The sequence below is a fragment of the Pongo abelii genome, chromosome 9, assembly GCF_028885655.2.
Source record: "Pongo abelii isolate AG06213 chromosome 9, NHGRI_mPonAbe1-v2.0_pri, whole genome shotgun sequence".
NCBI lineage: Eukaryota > Metazoa > Chordata > Mammalia > Primates > Hominidae > Pongo > Pongo abelii.
The window spans coordinates 72,652,267-72,672,575 of NC_071994.2; the positions used below are offsets into that span (position 1 = coordinate 72,652,267).

The following is a 20,309-nucleotide window of genomic DNA, read 5'->3' on the forward strand; positions in this document are numbered from 1 at the left end:
CTCCAGCTGAACAACGTAGCTTGAAAGAAAACTGAGGTCAAGAAACCAGATTGGGACTGGTGTTCCCTATCTCCCAAGGAATAGGAAGTTGATATAAGGGGAGGAGACAGGTGGCTCAAATCAGAGTACCTGCTTGGTCCACAATGCTCAGACATGAGTTATCCTAGGTAGGATGAAATTGTGAAAACTGTGGAAAAAAAATTTGAAGAATTATCTCCAGCACCCTAACAACCCTGCGCCTGAGTTTACTTCTTCACAAAACAAATATTGTTAATAAAGGCAATCTAGTAATTTCCTATTAAAAAGCATCAGAGCTACTGTGCAATTCTAGAGTGATGAGTATACCAGAGGGTAGAAGCAGTTAATAGCTAGGTAGAAAATTAACAACCCAAGAAAAAAGAGCAAATAGAAAAAAGCTGCAGTTCTGAGAGCTAGCAGTGGAGTAGCTATGGAATCAGGATTAGAACTATATTAGAATATATAGGCAATGAGAAAATAATGAAAGTCAATGTGTAATTTTATATATTGGATGGATTGGAGGTATACAAAGTACTAACTAAAATTGAAAAAGTATCACTTCTACTAAGAAGAAAAGGGATTAAAGAAAAATAGAGATATAGGGAGTATATTTGTAAGGATACAGCGCTCTCTGGAAGTGACACCAGGGACTGAAACCGATGTGCAAGATTTTCCTAAAGTTTTTAATTATAACTTTCTAAGTGTGTGTCTTTGTGCACATATGTAACTTTTCCTTTTACCAGCTCAAGTAACAACCTTCATTGCCTCACTGGAAATGTCATTTCAGGGGAAAAAAAATTGTTCAGCTGGATGTGAAAATAAAATTGTAATTTATTTCTGGTCTAAAAATTACTGTCTTAAAGGAGACAAATTGTTCCACTATATTAAAGTGACTTTATTCTGCTTTTACATGCACAGGAGTCATGTCATTGTTTAAAATGTTTCAGGGACATATACTCAACTAATTTGGTTTTAAATTATGGTATTAAAAAATAAAACTCTTTGATAAGCTCAGGGGAAAATTACTCTCTTCTTCCCACTCCTAAAATTCAATTGGAATTGACTCAGCAACCAAAATACCTGTGGATTAGACAGCCCCAAGTCCCTTTCTTTCCTAAGAATAATTCATGTCCTGACAATTTCCTACCTTCAATCCCATCTTCCTCTAAGACCCCTCACATTAGGACCCCATGAACCCTTGGAATGGAGCAGCTGGAACATAGCCTGGCGGATTGTCTTGGTCTTCAAGCTGTAAATGATAGGGTTCAGCACAGGTGGTAAGAGCAGATAAATATTGGCCAAAGTGCTACAGAGCACCCTTGGGGTGGAGTGGAAGAGGCGGTGTGCCAAAGAGAGGCTGATCATTGGCACATAGAAAACAGTGACTGCACAGATGTGACAGATACAAGTGCTGAGAGCTTTTTGTTGCTTCTTTCGGGCCACAATGCTCAGAACAGTATGGAGGATCAGGACATAGGAGAAAAGAATAAACAATACGTCAGTGCCATTCAGGTAGAGCTGAAGAAACAATTCCCAAAAACTGCTGATCCAAGGTTTGGAATATGTGTATTTGATCACTTCTGGGTGGTAGCAAAATGGATGGGAAAGCTCGTGACCCCCATGAAAAGACATAGTGTTTATGGCTACAACAATGGGAAGTAAGAAAACTACTGGTCTAATGCAGATGACCAGCCCTATCACCAGGATCATCCTGTCTGTGAGGATAGTAGCATAGTTCAATGGGTTACAGATAGCCACGAAGCGGTCAAAGGCCATGGCTACCAGCACCGAGGACTCCAGCAAGGAGAAGGCATGCACAAAGAACATTTGAATGAAGCAAGCTTTAAAGCTGATCTCCCGGGCATGAAACCAGAGAACACCTAGCACAGTGGGAAGGGTCGTAATGGTCAGACATAGATCAACAGCTGCCAGCATGGAGAGGAAATAATACATGGGCTTGTGGAGTCTCCGCTTAGTAATGATGACAAGAAAGATCATACTGTTTCCCAAGAGGGCAATGGTGTAGAGACAGCAGACTGGAATGGAGATCCAGACATGAGCACATTCCAGCCCAGGGAATGCAGTGAGGAAGAAGTTTGAGGAAGATGAAGTGGTGTTATTGAATATTGCCATGGTTGGTTGAAGACACTGAACTACAAGGAAAGAAAAATAATTAAGATTCTTTATATATATATCATACATTTTATTAGTCATTTTACATACAATTTTAAATTTAAGGTGGTTATTTTTCTTCTGTTTTAAAGAAAGGAAATGGACCCAGGAAGGTTAAATTGTATATCTAGGCTAAAATAGTTAAATACAGATTCAAATTCAAAACCAAATTGACTAACTCCGAAGTCTATTATTTTTTACTAAACTTCAGATGATCAGAGAGGCCAGGCTAATGAGACAATTTGGATAGCTGAATGTTGTAATTTCCTTCTTTTAAAATACAATTTTTTAAACATCCTCTTATATTTGTATATGATGTACAGGAGGGGTAGAGATGAGAAATAAGCAAAATAGAGAACAATGTTCTCATGACTCATCTAAAGAAGAATGTTTGTGGAGTCCAAGTATTTTTAAAATTATATGTAGAAGTCTACATATGTTTGTAATGTTTTTGTCTTCATGTGCAGATGAATGCAGGGGGCATTTGGGGGTGCAAAAGTAACTGAGCGATGAGATGCTTATACAGCAGATATCAGTTATCCTCTGTTCTTTGAATGATATCTCATAAAGGCAAAGAAATGACACTGGATAATGCAAGGCAGTAAGGAGAGGAGACAGTGACTCCGTTTGCTGCTGGGGAAATTTTTCCTGTGGAATGAAGACAGAAGAAGCAGCAGAGGGCTTTCTCTCTGTGAGGTCATACACTCTGGAGCCAGTGGTAGGTCAAAGTTCAGTGCCTAAATTTATCAAGGTTTTCTCAACATTGCCAGCTAGCCAGAGCAATATGTTAGTGCTTTCTCTCTTCACGTACAAGTCTCCATCTAACTGGCCAGGAAGAAGGTAGCATCTGCCCATTCATATACAGATTCATATACATTCATATACAGAAGAGTGAAATTATTTGAATAATACTCACTCAACTCAATAACTGAGTGACCCAAAGGTCAACAGCCCTATTTTCTGGCATCAGTAATGTTACAGACCCATCCTCTTCATTTACCAACCCATACCTTCTGTTAATTTGTTAACACTGAATTATATTTCGTCCACAATTCAGAATATACCCTGAAAGTTCCATGACATATTAAGCTAAAACTACCCTCTGCTTCAATCTTTGCCCCACATTTTGTTTGGACCTTTCACTTGGTGCTTCATAATGAGGCACAGCTGATATTGGTAATTTATATATGCAAGTACCGTGTTCTTCTTCTGCCAGAAGTTTGAGTTTCTTGAAAGTTTGGGAATGCATGTTTTTAATCTCTCAATGCTAGTTACTAAAGCAGGATCAGCAAAACAGAAATCTTCATTTAGCAACATTGATTACCAAACAATTATGGCCACAGAAAGGGAGTTTTGAGTCCTATCATCTTTTGCCTTTGTCTCTTCTTTCTCCTGTCTTCTCTCTCCCATCTCAATTTCTTCCAGTATCTGTTACACCTCTCCCTTTCTTTATCCCATCTTACTTGTAGTTCCCATCAATTTATTGCTTTATCTTCTTCCTCCCCTTATCTTACCATCCCTCATTTTTAAAAAACTGCCCCCCCCTTCAGTTTTTTTCTCCACATTTGCACTCCCGCCTTACCTGGTCACATCAGCAGGAAACACCACCAACTTCTCTTCAATCCCATAACAGAGCAGGGACTAAACCAGCTGCCAAAAGCGAGGGCTTTATAGGCAGCCTAGTAGAGTCCCCAGGCAACAGGGAGCATTCTTGATTAGTAAGCATTCTGGTTGGAATGAGTGATGGAACTCATAGGCAACTCAGACACATCTCCAAGACTTACCCTCAAACCCTGCTCCCAGGCCCAAGCAAATCCCATCCATCAAGGGCTGGGAGAAGAGCCCTAGCCCTGGAGGCTGACAGTAATGGATATCTGCTAAGACTGCCTGCCTGGGTCAAATAACTATAACCATTCCTCTTTACCCAGCCTTAGGCTAAGGACTCTCAGCCAGGAAGGCTCCCTGAATGTCAGAGCTGGATTAGGAGAGCAGAAAGAGTCATCCCATTGTTCTCTGTTTTCAATATATCCTCTTCCTAAGAGGTCTCTACTCTCCTGGCCATTCCCACATCCCTCCTCTTATACAGGAACTCCTCCTAAGAACCCTTCCTATTCAAGTCATATCTGGAGCCATCTACCTTCTACGCATAAGTAACCTAACATTTGATGAACACATAATACGTTCCAGAAACTATATCTTTCAAATGCATTGTCTTAATCGACTTTATGAGTTAAGTATTATTACCTGTTATTTCACAGCTGAGGAAATTGAAGTTCAGAGAGATTTTTTAATAACTTCGCTGTCTAAAAGTTAGCAAGTTGCAGAAATGGTACTCAAGCCTATTTCAGAAATGATACTCAAAATTTTGAAATAAGTCTTATTTCAAAGCTTTTCGTCTTAACCATCATGCTATACTACCTTCTAATGTCAACTGTCTCCATTCATATCTTCAGGAACCATGGTTTAAATTCATTGTCCTTAATCTGTCGATTTCATAGATTGATTCCCAACTGTGTGCCCACATATGGTTTAAGCTTCGTTTAGACTGGAATCCAACTATTCACAGTAGACAGTCAATTAATAATCCTGATTATATCTAATCTACCCTGGCTTTTTGTACTTTGCCCTGTCTTGAGACAGAGTCTCGCTGTGTCACCGAGGCTGGAGTGCAGTGGCACGATCTCAGCTCACTGCAACTTCCACCTCCTGGGTTCAAGCAATTCTCCTGCCTCAGCCTCCCCAGTAGCTGGGATTACAGGTGCCTACCACCATGCCTGGCTAATTTTTGTATTTTTAGTAAAGATGGGGTTCACCATGTTGGCCAGGCTGGTCTCAAACTCCTAACCACGTGACCTGCCCGCCTCGGCTTCCCAAAGTGCTGGGATTACAGGAGTGAGCCACCGCGCCTGGCCCTTTTTGTTTCTTGAAACATTTTCCAAATATATTCTCACTATAAACGTATGAGTCACACTGAGCAAAGGTGCTTATCTCAGTGAGTATCAAGGAAGATCAAATAACTTTATAAAGTTACACATCAGGTAATGCTCAGATGCATAAGTAAACACCACCCCCTTTTCCTGGTTCCTATCAGTGAAGATGACTGACTGAAAATTTCAGATAAGATTTATGAATATTAAATAAGAACAGAAAGAATAGGAAGTATTAAATCAATCTTAATAAAGTATAGTTTTCATGAATTCAAAAATATATATTAAGTGTCACCATATATTCTAAACTACATTACACACTTGGGGTACGATGAAGTGGGATAAAAGGGTTCCTGTTCATATGGAGTATATATTAAGCACAAGTCAGAAAAGCCCTCTGAACAGAAGTGAGGCTGAGGTTGAGATCTAAAGCTTATATGAAATTTCTTATTTTTCCAACTCACTGAATGCACCATTTTCTCAAACTCTGCACATACTATTTATTTTTAATATTTTTTTCTGATTCCAACCCCTTAAATATGTATACTTTATGTTATAAAATATATAAATAAACACACAAATAAAGGCAAAAGAAAATAAATGTTCTGTGTTCATCACCGAATACCAGAGTGATTCTAATGGAGTAAGAGCAGTCTGGACAGATTTCTCAAAAAAGTTATTAAAAAATGACATACAACAGAAAACTACTCAACAATAAAAAGGAATAAACTACCAATACATGCAATAACATGGGTGAATCTCAGAAGCATTTTATTAAGAAGCTAGACACAAAAGACTGCATAATGCAAGGTTTCATTTGCATGCCACTCTGGAAAAACAATCATTATAGGGAAGGAGAGCCAATCAATGCTTGCCAGTCAATGTTTGCCCTCTGTTGGGTGATAATAGAGTGGTTGACCACAAATGGGCAGCATAAAGAAATTTGGGGAAGTGATAAAATTGTTCTGTATCTTTGTTTCAGTGGTGGTAACACAATGCATTTGCCAAAACTTGTAAAACGATACACCAAAGTGAGTAAATTTTATTATACATAAATGTTTGAAAATTTATTATATACAATTTTAAAGTAGAAACGTTTATGTTTTATCAAGCTAAAATAAATTATTGCTCTTATCAAAACCATTATGCAATTTCATTTCACAACCCATTGTATTTGTACTGTTCGATACAGCAGCTACTAATTACATATGACTACTTAAATTTACATTTAAATCAATTAAAATTAAGTACATTTAAAATTCAGTTCCTCAGCTTGCACTGGCAAAGTTTCAAGCAATTAATAGCCATGTATGGCTACTAGTTACTAAACAGCAGAGAAATAGAAAATATCCACTTCTGTGGGAATTTCTGTTGGATGGTGCTGTATTTGATACTCTTCTCTAACTTGATTGCATTTACATGGAAATAGTAGATGCCATTAAGGGCTAACCTTAACCCCACAAAAGGCCTGGACAATCCGCCATCGGATCTGCTTGGTCCTAACACTGTACACAATGGGATTGAGCACAGGAGGGAGAAGCAGGTAGATATTGGCCATGAATGTGTGTATTAGTGGTGACAAACGCTTCCCATAGCGATGAATTAGGGTCATACCAATGAGAGGCACATAGAAAAGCAGCACTGCACAGATATGAGAGAGACAGGTGTTGAGAGCCTTGAGCCTCTCTTCCTGGGAAGCAATGCTCAATACTGCCTGCAGGATTAGAATGTAAGAGGCCAAAAGTATCAAGGCATCTAGTACAATGATGAAGATTACAGCCAGCAGGCCATAGATGCTATTGACACCGGTGTCAGCACAGGCAAGCTTCATGGCATCCTGATGGAGGCAGTATGCATGGGAGAGGACATTGGAGTGACAGAAAGGTAACCTTTTGATGAGAAAAGGCACAGGGAGCACAGCCCCCACACTCCGTAGCAGGATGGCTGCTGCAATCTTGCTGATGACACTGTGAGTGAGAATTGTAGCATAGTGCAAAGGAAAGCGGATGGCCACAAAGCGATCAAAGGCCATGGCCACCAGAACACCTGATTCCACTCCCCCAAATGTGTGGATGAAGAACATCTGGATAAGACAGCCATTAAAAGTTATTGAACGCCAGTTGAACCAGTGAACACTGACCATGGTAGGCATGGAAGACAGTGAAAGGCTGAGGTCAGTGGCAGCTAACATGGCTAGAAAATAATACATGGGCTCATGGAGACTTTGCTCAACTTTGATGACAACAAGGATGGTGACATTTCCCAAGATCGTGGTGCTATAAAGAAGACAGAGGGGCAAGGCCATCCATAAGTCTTTCTCTGGCATTCCTGGAATCCCAGTCAGGATGAAGAAGCTCTGGTGGTTCTCAGTAGTTTGGTTGAGTGGTGACATAGTGGAATAGAGGTTTGACTAGGAAAATAGAGAAGAGCTCATTAAGTCGAACAGACTTCAACTGGAATCAGTAACAATAAGTACTGAGATGGTGGCTGTAAGAGGAAGTAACTTAAATATTATTCTTGCACATCCATGTTCAGTTTGATACAGAAACCAATAGCCCCTGCTTCATGAAGCAAGAATCTGCTACTAACCATAAAATTTTAAAATATCTAGATGAAAGAGAAACAAACAAAAAACCTCCAGTTAACATCTGCACCTAATAGGGACATATGCAATTCAGAAATATCAAGAAGTTACCTGTCTTGCAGACTGCAATACTAGGGAAGAATTTGGCATTGTGTATTTACATGTATAATAAACACTAACACCAATAACCATGAAGAGTATAACCACAGTCCTAATATAAGGGCTGTTCATAAACACAGATGTGCAGATATAAACGTGTGGATGTATGTGTGTGCATCTTGGTTGTGATCTTAAATTGTTTTGGTTTTCATATGATCATTTCCCTCTTTGGTACTCAATTTATCAATCCCTTCCCTCTTTGGCACTCGTGTGATGTAGGATGGAGGAGGAAAGACACACTTTAAGGAATTTAAAGCTCTGACCTCTGTATTCCTAAGAGTCTGTGAGTACTGAAGGGATCTGAGCTTGCAGCAAGTGAGAGAGAAAGAAGTCACCTTGGCTCCCAAGGAACTTTAAAAAGACCTACTGTGGTAAGAAGAATAATACCCTTAAAGATGCCCTCATCTGAATCTTTGAAAACTATCAACATGCTACTTTGCATGTCAAAAGGGAATTTTCATATGTAGTTAAAGTTAAGAACCTTGAGATGTAGAGTTTATCCTGCATTGTCCAGTTAGGTCAAATCAAATCACAGGAGTACTTAGAAATGAATAACCTTTGTCACTGCAGAGAACCAGAAAGATGGCAGCATGAGCAGGACTGGACATGAATTATTGACACTGAAGATGAAGGAAGGGAACCAGGAGACAAGGAATATTAGTGGCCTTTAGAAGATGGAAAAGGTAAGTGAACAGAATTTTTCCCTAAGTCTCCAGAAAATATTGCAGAAAAGAATGCCTTAAATCTTGGTTTTAGCCCAGTGAGACCCATTTTGGACTTCTGATCTGAAGAACTATTAAAAATAAATATATATTATTTTAAGCCACTAAGTTTGTAGTAACTTCTTATGGCAGCAATAGAAAACAGATACCCAGGAGCCACAGAAGAGTTGCTTTAGTCCCTTTTCAGAAATATCCAAAGTCTTCCCATTGTCATTTTCATTTATTCAGGCCTTTTTCTTCAGTATGTTCTTCCATGCAATTAGATTTCTCTGTCCTAAGCTGCATCTAGAAAGGAATTTTGAGATTTACTTTTCTCTTCATTAGGGAGCAGAATGATCTCCAGTACTTCCAAAGAGTTTTACAACTAATATATGGCTCAGCCAGATTAAATCCATCCATGAAGAATCTCCCAAAAGACAGATTCAATCATTGTTCAGGTTACTGAAGTCAGTGTCCTGCGTGTTAAAAGTCATCTTGACTTTTTTTCCTATTTCTCCATAGAGAAGCATGTTTCCTTCCATGCTCTTATGTGGCTGTTCTAATAAATGTCATCTTGAGTTAGCAGCAACTACATTTCTCACTGTAACTCCAAGTAAGGCCTAGTTAAATCTATGGGGAATCACAGACACTAATGTCTACTACTTGCTGTGAAAAAGATCAAGATTAAAATCTTGGTGCCACACAATCAATTCTCTTCCATATCAATTTTTTGGTGTCATCTTAAGAACATTTATCCAGATGTGCAGCTGAGCTAATCACCTTTTCAGGCCAGTCTAGCCACAGCTGACAGAAGGTTTAGGACTAAAAGAAAGTAGTGCTATAGTGGCTCTGAACTTTGTATTTATCATAACCCTTCTGAGAATCTCAGAAAGGGTCTCCCAGTTAAGCATGCACACACACACACACACACACACAGACACACACACACACCCCAACACACCACACACACATATACAAGCAAAGTTCTGCATAAAAATTAAGTGAATTCAGATATTTTTGAAAACCATCTATGGACCCAGGTTAAGAACTCTTTCTTTAAGAAATTATTTTAAATAAATGAAATAGGAGCCTTGGTCATAGAAAGGAGCAAAGCCACTAGACAAAATCCAGAGCTACACACAAAAGACAGAGAGCTCTGGATACTTGGGAATGAACAAGACAGAAAAAAGTCACTCCAAATTTCTCAGTCAGTAGTTTAGTGCAGTACTGTCCAATATGGTAGCCCCTAGACATATGCATTTATTTAAATTTAAATTTGTTAAATTAACTTACAATTTCACCTTACTTGTACTAGTCATATTTTACATGTTCAATAGCCACATGTGACTAGTGCTACTGAACTGGATAAAATTGTTGTAGAATAGTTTCATCACTGCAGAAAATTTTATTTGAAACTTCAACAATTGGAGCTGCAGACTGCAGACTTAAAAGGATACCAACATCCTCGCTGACTCTTGAAAAATAATGGGTCTGATTGGATTGAGGGTCTTTCACGTATATAATAAGTTTTTCTCTTTATCTATATCTCTGCGTCTTTGACTCTGTTTAGGAAATTTGAAAAGAAAAATCGCTTTAAAAATAAAGGCCCTGGGGTTTGAATCTTAGCTCTATGACCTTGAACAAGTTACTTAATAATCATTGTGCTTAATTACTCACTTCTTTAAAATAAAAATAAAAATAATAGTACCTACCATAGGGTTGTTAAGAGTATGCATTTGGAATATTGATAGAGCACTTAGATAAGCACCAGGCAAATAATAAAGACTCAATAAAGTTCAGATATAATAAATGCCCATGTATTATCTAAAAACTCGGTAATCTTTGCTTGACTATAAAAATTATCTCTTAAAAGATTTGTCATGAAATCTATTTATGTAATTCTAAAGTTATGCACCTACTTTCATATATATTATTTATATATTTTGATCAAATTCTGTATTACCTAAATCTTTCTATCCCTCAGGCAGTTTATTCCAACATTTAATACCAATGGCTTGCCAGCAGTGGCTGTTGCAGGGTTCAAGACAGTGGATTCGGTGGATCTGTCTCAATGACTTTGCAGTTTATCATTAATGCTTACTGTAAAGGATTTAATGAAAGCAAGTCTCAGATAAACCAAAGATAAAAGACGATATGCTAGTAGAATTCACATGTAGTAAAAATAAGTAAGAAAAAGTAAAGAATAAGAAAATTGATTATGAGGGATGAGCAGCCTCAAAAGAAACACTACACTGGCAATCTAAGCACCTTAATCCAAGAGACTAACACAGACCTTCCAGAATTTGGGACAAGGATAGTAAAGGAGGCCCCTGATTCCTTAAGATCTCATGAACCAAGGAAAAGTTGATCATGTTTAATTAATTTATTGATTAATGACTTCAAATTTGTGAAGTTTCTACTAAGCACCAGATGTGTCATGAGTAATCAGAGGACAAAAAGAAGCATTTTTATTTTTCCTTCCAAGACCCTTTAGCAAAGAACACACGGAAAGCAAGATGAGACACATGAGTGTACTGTATAGCTGGGGTTGAATGAAGGCATGCTTTACAGGTGGGTCCATATGTCCAGCTTGTCTCATCAGCTGGCTAGCTTAATTCTGTCTCTCTGAATAATAGTGGTAGACCATGGAGAGAGTTGAGCCTAAACTTTCCTCACAGCAATAGGACAGGAGCTTCTGTAGCTTCAGAAGTATATGTGGGGGTCAAGATGGAGAAGGAGTGGGCATTGAGAGTCCTCCCTTCTATGTAGTATTGAACTTCACTTCCATACTCTTCCACCCAGGCAGGAAGATAGAAAGGCTGCGCTCTGAGGAACAGGCATGAGTATACTATACTCTTAAAGGATCTGAGATGCTGAGTAAAAGCTGGCCCTTTGGACTTGTTTCTTCTGGGATCCATAGACTAGTCTCACTAGGATAAGAAACTATCTGCTATTGACCTTGAGATGGGACTCAGAAGAAGGGGCTCAGGGGTGAGTGGGGGAGGGGGACAATTATCTATATGGTTCTTGTTTTACTGACTAATTTTTGGTAGAATCACATACTCCCCTTGCCCCTTAATTCCCACATCTACAGTTAGAAGTGTTAGCTCTATTTTAATGAAAAGGAGAAGGAAATGAAAAAGTAATGCTTGCTGAGCATTGTGATCATTCTAGACTCTTTATTGGTATTTAAAAAACACAAGCAATGTAAAAACCACAAGCAATATCCTTGCGTGTTATCCTAGATAGACAATAAAAGGAATAATGGGCAGACATTTTAAAAATATTTTAGTCCTTTAATAATAAACAATCTAATATTTATTGAGTGCTTGTTCATGTTCCAGGCTCTGTTCTTAGCCATTTACATGTCCTATCTCATTTAAAGATACAAAAACCTTAGTGGAAAAGCACTATTATTACTGCTATTGCATGCACTAGAAAAACAAGGGTGAGAGAAGTTAATTAATTTGTACCAGATCCCGAAACTAAAGCTTAAATATAGGTTCTGTGATCATTGTGCTTTGAAGTTCTGTTTGGTTCTAATGGAGAAGATCAACATTTAGTCACGGGGCAATTTCTGCCATTCAATTCAAATTACAGATAGAAGAGTGAACTGGGCTCAACATGCAATCTCCTTCACCTATACCACTCATTGCTGACCTTTACATTTTTCTATGAACTGTCCATACTGCAGTCTCTGCCGTTCTGTGACAAGATCCTCAAAGAAAACACTTCTCAGGCCTCAGATTTTTCCCCAACTCACCCAAAGCATGGTCTAGAAGACAAGAGTCTTTTCTGATGTGTCAACCACAGCAGCATGGAGATTTAAAACCAACAGCACCCTTGCCCAGAATTTCCCCTGGAGTGATTCTATGGAGACATGAGCATGTGACTTCCTGGAGATGCCCCCAGGGCCAAAGGCTACACAGACCCAGGCTTCTGAGCATGCTAGCCTACTTTGTCTTATTCCCAGAGGACCTGGTTTTGCCTAATAAAGATCTGTGGTAGCAACCCATCCAAACGCAGAATTATTCTCAGTCCTATATGAATGTGCATCACTAACTATATTGAAATACAATTAAACCCTAGTGCTTAATTTTAATAATTCTCTGTCTAAAAAGAAAAAGCTGAAAGAAAAATTTACCCTGGTTTCACATGCCATTGTGTTATTGTCCCATTCTCTTTTTTGTTTCACGGCAAAGCCTCTCAACATTGTGGTCTACAATCCCTGTCGGTACCTACCATTGTCTCCTCAATTCACTTCAGTGAATGTTCTTTTTCACACCACTGAAAGAGTATGTGCAGATGTCACCAATAATCTGCTTATTGCTAAACTTAGCAAAAATTTGTCGTCTTACTCTCCTGTTTGTTCTTCAGGATTCAATACAGTAGAATATTGCTGCAATGTTGAATTATTTTCTTTTGTTGGTTTCTCTGAAATCATGTTTGCTTGATGTTTCCTCCTACTTTATACTCTTTATTATTCTTTGATTATATGTCTTCCTCCTAGAGCACTAAATGTCAGTGTATCTTTTATTTGATCTTTTTTCCTCTACTTTAACTGCACTCTCTCACTTACCAACATCATCAAATACCACTGCTTTAAATATCATCTACATACTGATTAACTATAAGTGTATATCTTTAGGCTACAATACTGCATTGATTTCCGATCAGCTTCCTACTTGATAACTCCACTGTAATACAAATAGGAAACGGAAATTTAACATGGCAAATACTGTAAAATGAAAACAAAAATAAAACGTTTTCTTTTCATCTGCTTAAGGTTAATTTCAGTAAATCACTAACCACACCACAATTCACCCAGTTATCCAAAATAAAATTCAGGTCTTTTCTCCCTCTCTTCTTCATATCTAATCCATCACCATGGTACTATTCAGTGATTTAGTGTGCCATTTTGATTTTTCTATTAACACATTATTAGCTATATTTTGAGTTATTTTTCTTAGTAATTATTCTAAGAATTATAAAATCCATCTTCACCTTATCACTCTTTACTTCACATTAATATTGTCTTAACCACAATAAAATATTTCAACTTTTCCACACTGTAGCCCCATTTTCTTTTATCCTTTATGAAATTATTTTAATACATATTCTACCTACGTGAGATAGACCATACAATTCAGTGTCATTATTTATTTAAACAACCTGTTTGAAAAACATATTTTAAAGGTAATACATTATTTACATAAGCAGTCTTTTCTATACTCAATATCTATCATTTTCAGTGTTCTTTATTTTTTTATTATTATTATACTTTAAGTTCTAGGGTACAAGTGCACAACATGCAGGTTTGTTACATACGTATACATGTGCCATGTTGGTGTGCTGTACCCATTAACTCGTCATTTACATTAGGTATATCTCCTAATGCTATCCCTCCTCCGTCCCCGCACCCTACGACAGGCCCCGGTGTGTGATGTTCCCCACCCTGTATCCAAGTGTTCTCTTGTTCAACTCCCACCTATGAGTGAGAACATGCGGTGTTTGGTTTTCTGTTCTTGCAATAGTTTGCTCACAATGATGGTTTCCAGCTTCATCCATGTCCCTACAAAGGACATGAACTCATTATTTTTTATGGCTGCATAGTATTCCATGGTGTATATGTGCCACATTTGGTTTTTTTTTTTCTTTCTTTTTTTTTTTTTTTGAGATAGAGTCTTGTTCTGTCACCCATGCTGGAGTGCAGTGGCACAATCTCGGCTGACTGCAAGGTCCGCCTCCCGGGTTCACGCCATTCTCCTGCCTCAGCCTTGCAAGTAGCTGGGACTACAGGCGCCCACCACCATGCCCAGCTAATTTTTTGTATTTTTAGTAGAGACAGGGTTCCACCATGTTAGCCAGGATGATCTCGATCTCCTGACCTCGTGATCCGCCCGCCTCGGCCTCCCAAAGTGCTGGGATTACAAGCATGAGCCACTGCACCTGGCCCACATTTTCTTAATCCAGTCTATCATTGATGGACATTTGGGTTGGTTCCAAGTCTTTGCTATTGTGAATAGTGCCACAATAAACATACATGTGCATGTGTCTTTATAGCAGCATGATTTATAATCCTTTGGGTATATACCCAGTAATGGGATTGCTGGGTCAAATGGTATTTCTAGTTCCAGATCCCTGAGGAATCGCCACACTGTCTTCCACAATGGTTGAACCGGTTTACAGTCCCACCAACAGTGTAAAAGTGTTCCTATTTCTCCACATCCTCTCCAGCACCTGTTGTTTCCTGACTTTTTAATGATCGCCATTATAACTGGTGTGAGATGGCATCTCACTGTGGTTTTGATTTGCATTTCTCTGGTGGCCAGTGATGATGAGCATTTTTTCACATGTCTGTTGGCTGCATAAATGTCTTCTTTTGAGACGTGTCTGTTCATATCCTTTGCCCACTTTTTGATGGGGTTGTTTGATTTTTTCCTGTAAATTTGTTTAAGTTCTTTGTAGATTCTGGATATTAGCCCTTTGTCAGATGGGTAGATTGTAAAAATTTTCTCCCGTTCTGTAGGTTGCCTGTTCACTCTGATGGTAGTTTCTTTTGCTGTGCAGAAGCTCTTTAGTTCAATTAGATCTCATTTGTCCATTTTAGCTTTTGTTGCCATTGCTTTTGGTGTTTTAGACATGAAGTCTTTGCCCATGCCTATATCCTGAATGGTATTGCCTAGGTTTTCTTCTAGGGTTTTGATGGTTTTAGGTCTAACAGTTAAGTCTTTAATCCAGCTTGAATTAATTTTTGTATAAGGTGTAAGGAAGGGATCCAGTTTCAGCTTTCTACATATGGCTAGCCAGTTTTCCCAGCACCATTTATTAAATAGGGAATCTTTTCCCCGTTTCTTGTTTTTGTCAGGTTTGTCAAAGATCAGATGGTTGTAGATGTGTGGTATTATTTCTGATGGCTCTGTTCTGTTCCATTGGTCTGTATCTCTGTTTTGGTACCAGCACCATGCTCTTTTGGTTACTGTAGCCTTGTAATATAGTTTGAAGTCAGGTAGTGTGATGCCTCCAGCTTTGTTCTTTTGGCTTAGGATTATCTTGGCAATGTGGGCTGCTTTTGGTTCCATATGAACTTTAAAGTAGTTTTTTCCAATTCTGTGAAGAAAGTCATTGGTAGCTTGATGAGGATGGCATTGAATCTGTAAATTACCTTGGGCAGGATGGCCATTTTCATGATATTGATTCTTTCTATCCATGAGCATGGAACGTTCTTCCACTTGTTTGTATCCTCTTTTATTTCATTGAGCAGTGGTTTGTAGTTCTCTTGAAGAGGGCTTTCACATCCCCTGTAAGTTGGATTCCTAGGTATTTTATTCTCTTTGAAGCAATTGTGAATGGGAGTTCACTCATGATTTGGCTCTCTGTTTGTCTGTTATTGGGGTATAGGAATGCTTGTGATTTTTGCACATTGATTTTGTATCCTGAGACTTTGCTGAAGTTGCTTATCAGCTTAAGGAGATTTTGAGCTGAGAGGATGGGGTTTTCTAGATATTCAGTCATGTCATCTGCAAACAGGGACAATTTGACTTCCACTTTTCCTAACTGAATACCCTCCAGCACACCTGAGTGTGTGTTGTTCCCCCCATGTGTCCATGTGTTCTCATCATTCAGCTCCCACTTATAGGTAAGAACAAGTGGTATTTGTTTTTTTCTGTTTCTCGGATAGTTTGCTGAGGATAATGTCCTCCAGCTCCATCCCTGTCCTTGGAAAGGACATGATTTCATTCCTTTTTATGGCTCCATTGTATTACATGGTATATCTATACCACATTTTCTTTATCCAGTCTATCAGTAATAGGTATTTAGGTTGACTTCATGTCTTTTCTATTGTGACTAGTTCTGCAATTAACACACACATGCATGTGCCTTTACAATAGAACAATTTTTATTCTTTTAGGTATATACCCAGTAATGGGATTTCTCGGTCAAATGGTATTTCTGCCTCTAGGTCTTTGAGGAAATGCCATAGCTTCTTCCACAATGGTTGAACTAATTTATACTCCTACTAAGAGTGTGAAAGTGTTCCTTTTTCTTCACAACTTCACCAGCATCTGTTGTTTTTTGACTTTTTAGTAATAGCCATTCTGACTAGTGTAAGACAGCATCTCAGCTACACATGGTGGCTCATACCTGTAATCCCAGCACTTTGGGAGGTCAAGGTGGGCAGATCATGAGGTCAGGAGTTTGAGACCAGCTTGGCCAACATGATGAAATCCCATCTCTACTAAAAATACAAAAATTAGCCAGGTGTGATAGTGCATGCCTGTAATTCCAGCTACTCAGGAGGCTGAGGCAGGAGAATTGCTTGAACCCAGGAAGCAGAGGTTGCAGTGAGCCCAGATTGCATCACTGCACTCCAGCCTGGGCAGCAGAGCGAGACTCCATCAAAAAAAAAAAAAAAAAAAAAAGGATAGCATCTCACTGTGGTTTTGTAGTTCCCTAATGATCAGTGATGTTGAGCTTTTTGTCATGTTTGTTGGTCACATGTACGTCTTCTTTTGAGACATGTCTGTTCATGTCCTTTGCCCACTTTTTAATGGGGTTGTTTGTTTTTTTCTTGTAAATTTGTTTAAGTTCCTTCTAGACACTGGATATTAGACCTTTGTCAGATGGATAGATTGTAAAAGTCTTCTCCTTTTCTGTAGGTTGTCTATTTTCTCTGTTAATAGTTTATTTTGCTGTGCAGAAGCTCTTTAGTTTAATTATTTCTCATTGGTCAACTTTTGGTTTTGTTGCAATTGTTTTTGTCATCTTCGTCATGAAATCGTTCCTCGTGCCTATGTCCTGAATGGTATTGCCTAGGTTTTCTTCTGGGATTTTTAAATTTGGGGCTTTACATTTAAGTCTTTAGTCCATCTTGAGTTGATTTTTGTGTATGGTGTAAGGAAGGGGTCCAGTTTCAGTTTTCTGCCTATGGCCTGCCAGTTCCCCCAGCACCATTTATCAAATAGGGAATAATTTCCGCATTGCTTATTTTTGTCAGGTTTGTCAAAGATCAGATGGTTGTAGGTGTGTAATCTTCTCTCTGGGTTTTCTGTCCTTTCCCATTGGTCTATATGTCTGTTCTTGTACCTGTACCATGCTGTTTTGGTTACTGTAGCCTTGTAATATAGTTTGAAGTCAGGTGGAGTAATGCCTCCAATTTTGCTCTTTTTGCTTAGGATTGCCTTGGCTATTCAGGCTATTTTTTGGTTCCATATGAATTTTAAAATAGTTTTTATAATTCTGTGAAGAATGCCAATAGTAGTTTAATAGGAACGGCATTGAATCTATAAATTGCTTTGGGCAGTATGACCATTTTCATGGTATTGATTATTCCTATTCATGAGCATGAAATGTTTTCTCATTTGCTTATGTTTTCTTGTTTCCTTAAAAGTCTCATAGGTTTTTGTTATAAACCAGGTATCATGGATATAATAGAAACCTTAGATTCTTAATTGCTTTTAAGAGATTTGTTGTGTTTTTTAATTTTCTTTTGTTTATTTTTAGTAATTTGTATGAATTTAAACTGAAATTTATCTTCTCAAAATAAATCTCTTGCACTAAGTGTTGACACTGATCATTTCAGATCACTTATATTTCACATTCTTACACTAAGTGTAACCACTGATTACTTTCAGATCATTTCATTTGTATTCCACTTTTTTAGCCTGGCTTCCTAGGAATCACCCATGAGTATACACATCTTGGTGGTATGCCAATATTGAGGAAGAAATAGCTGTTAAAACCCTTGAGTCAGAAACATTTTCACTGATTGATTTGAGTGGTGTGTGTAGCATACATTTAATATTCAACCAGTTGTCAAGTCTCTCTTTGTTTTCTCATGCCAGAAAGCTCTCGAGTTTCTCTCACATGTTTGAATAATTTCTCATAAAGCCATAGATGCATGGAGAACCCTTCCGTAACAATAATTTCCAGGTTCTCCCTGTAAAATGTCCTGATGACTCCTGCTTGCAAACTCAGGCTACTAAAACTGTGGATGGCACTTCTTTATTTCCCACTGAGTTTTCCAGTCTTAGTTGACCAAGCTTTGCTTCTTTCTTTCCACCTGAAGTTGAGTCTGCATTGAACTGCTGGTTTGTCAACAAATCTCAGCCTGATAAAACTACTGGTACTACAACTACCACTCCTACTCCTGCTACTCCTCTTTGAAGAAGAAGAAAAAGAAGAGGAGGAGGAGGAGGAGGATGAGGAGGAGGAAGAATAATAATTTGGCAATGGTGGGAGACTGGAATTTTTGCCTGAAGTTGTAAAGGTTTTCAAGAATGAATGTTTCTCAACATGTTGCCAGCTTTAGTTAGTTTTCACAGTGTTAATTTTTTAAATAGCTTTTTTGGTTCATATCTTCCCCCTTTTTGAGCAAAGAGGATTCATTGGTTCTACTTCAGAGGAAATTTCTCTTCCTAATAATTATTTTTCATGCTTTAGAGTGTTTTGCATTAAAATTAAGCAAAGAAATTAGACAAACACTGGAAGTATACCTTTTTTCCTAATGTAAAAGAAAACCAGATCTCTGATGCTAGTAGAAATAATCAAGCAGAGGAAAAAATTAAGTGTGATAATCTGGAAGCAATTAGAGAATATGTGAGGCCTTTGGAAATTAATTTATAATTTTATTAATAAAGAAATTTAAAATGAGAATAGTCAAAATGGTTATATGACTTCCACTGGGCCTATTTGATTGTATAAATGCTGATGGGAAGGAGGGGGAATAGCTGGACTTCACCAGTAGAACTCATTTAATAATAGCTAACAAGGAATGCTGAATGAATGAGTGGTTAAATAACTTTCCCTAAGTCCAAAAAGCTGAAAAAATTAAAACTGTGAATTAAAACAAGGTATATAAGACTCACAAACTCTATTCTTCTTACCATATTTAACCATTTTAGATATGGACAGGAAGACTTTTGACGGATTAAGCTCCCAATAATAGGAAATTACTGGGATAATATAGGAGTCTTTCTGAAGTTGATTCTAGCAGTGGCATCAGTTTCTGTAGACATGGAGGAGTCAAGGCCTGATATCTTCAGGGGAGTTCAAGCCACCAGTTTAACACTCAGAGGAGTTGCATCAAGCATTTTGTGTGTTTTTAGTTCTATCCCCAACAGTATTTCAGACAGAAATATTCACAATTTATTATTAAAAATATATTGACACAAATTATAAAGCCCTAGCTTTTAATGTTTATAGCATGCATTGTCTCTTTTAGGTTGTAGCACCCAGTGGGAAAGAAATGAGTTTAGAAATTAAAAATAAATGAATAACCTTCAGCCATATGATGTCAATCATGCCTAAACTAAAGCATCACCACAAGAATTGTTTATATCTGACTTTTGTTTTCTGCTGTGATTATGTGAATATGCTTGTGATGGAAAATAAGTGAAATCAAAAGGGCATAAAGATGTGATAGAAAGGGTCTGTGAACAATTTAAGGCCTGACCACACAAAGGCACAGGCTCAAGTAACCAGCTGTTCCTGTATTTTTAAGAATTACCTCATTAATGCAAAACATCCTTACAGAGAAATACATTAAATCAAATGCAAGAAATTATACATGAGGTATTGGAATAACAATTCAGAAAACCAAAGAAGTTCAGCAAATTCAAAGGTCATTTTTTAATATGTTCCTGATGGGCGGAGTCCAGACAATCATTCTATTCGTTCCAAACCACAGTAGACTCCAGCTCTGTTTCATGTCAGATTGCAACACTATGTCATCACTGAGACTGAGAC

General features: G+C 38.0%; 2 protein-coding genes across 2 annotated transcripts; both read right to left on the bottom strand.

The window, feature by feature from the left end:
- Window positions 1-1,167: 1,167 nt before the first annotated feature.
- On the bottom strand, window positions 1,168-2,151 carry LOC100448469 (olfactory receptor 51T1). The gene has a single exon (XM_002822145.2). The coding sequence runs from the start codon at window positions 2,149-2,151 to the stop codon at window positions 1,168-1,170; it is 984 nt and encodes a 327-aa protein (XP_002822191.2).
- A 4,404-nt stretch (window positions 2,152-6,555) lies between these two features.
- LOC103891865 (olfactory receptor 51H1-like) lies at window positions 6,556-7,509 on the bottom strand. Its single transcript, XM_009246750.2, has one exon. The coding sequence runs from the start codon at window positions 7,507-7,509 to the stop codon at window positions 6,556-6,558; it is 954 nt and encodes a 317-aa protein (XP_009245025.1).
- Between the last annotated feature and the right edge of the window lie 12,800 nt (window positions 7,510-20,309).

Coding starts and splice junctions, on each gene's coding strand:
- LOC100448469 (XM_002822145.2), bottom strand. CDS start 2,151: ATGGCAATATTCAATAACACCACTTCATCTTCCTCAAACTTCTTCCTC.
- LOC103891865 (XM_009246750.2), bottom strand. CDS start 7,509: ATGTCACCACTCAACCAAACTACTGAGAACCACCAGAGCTTCTTCATC.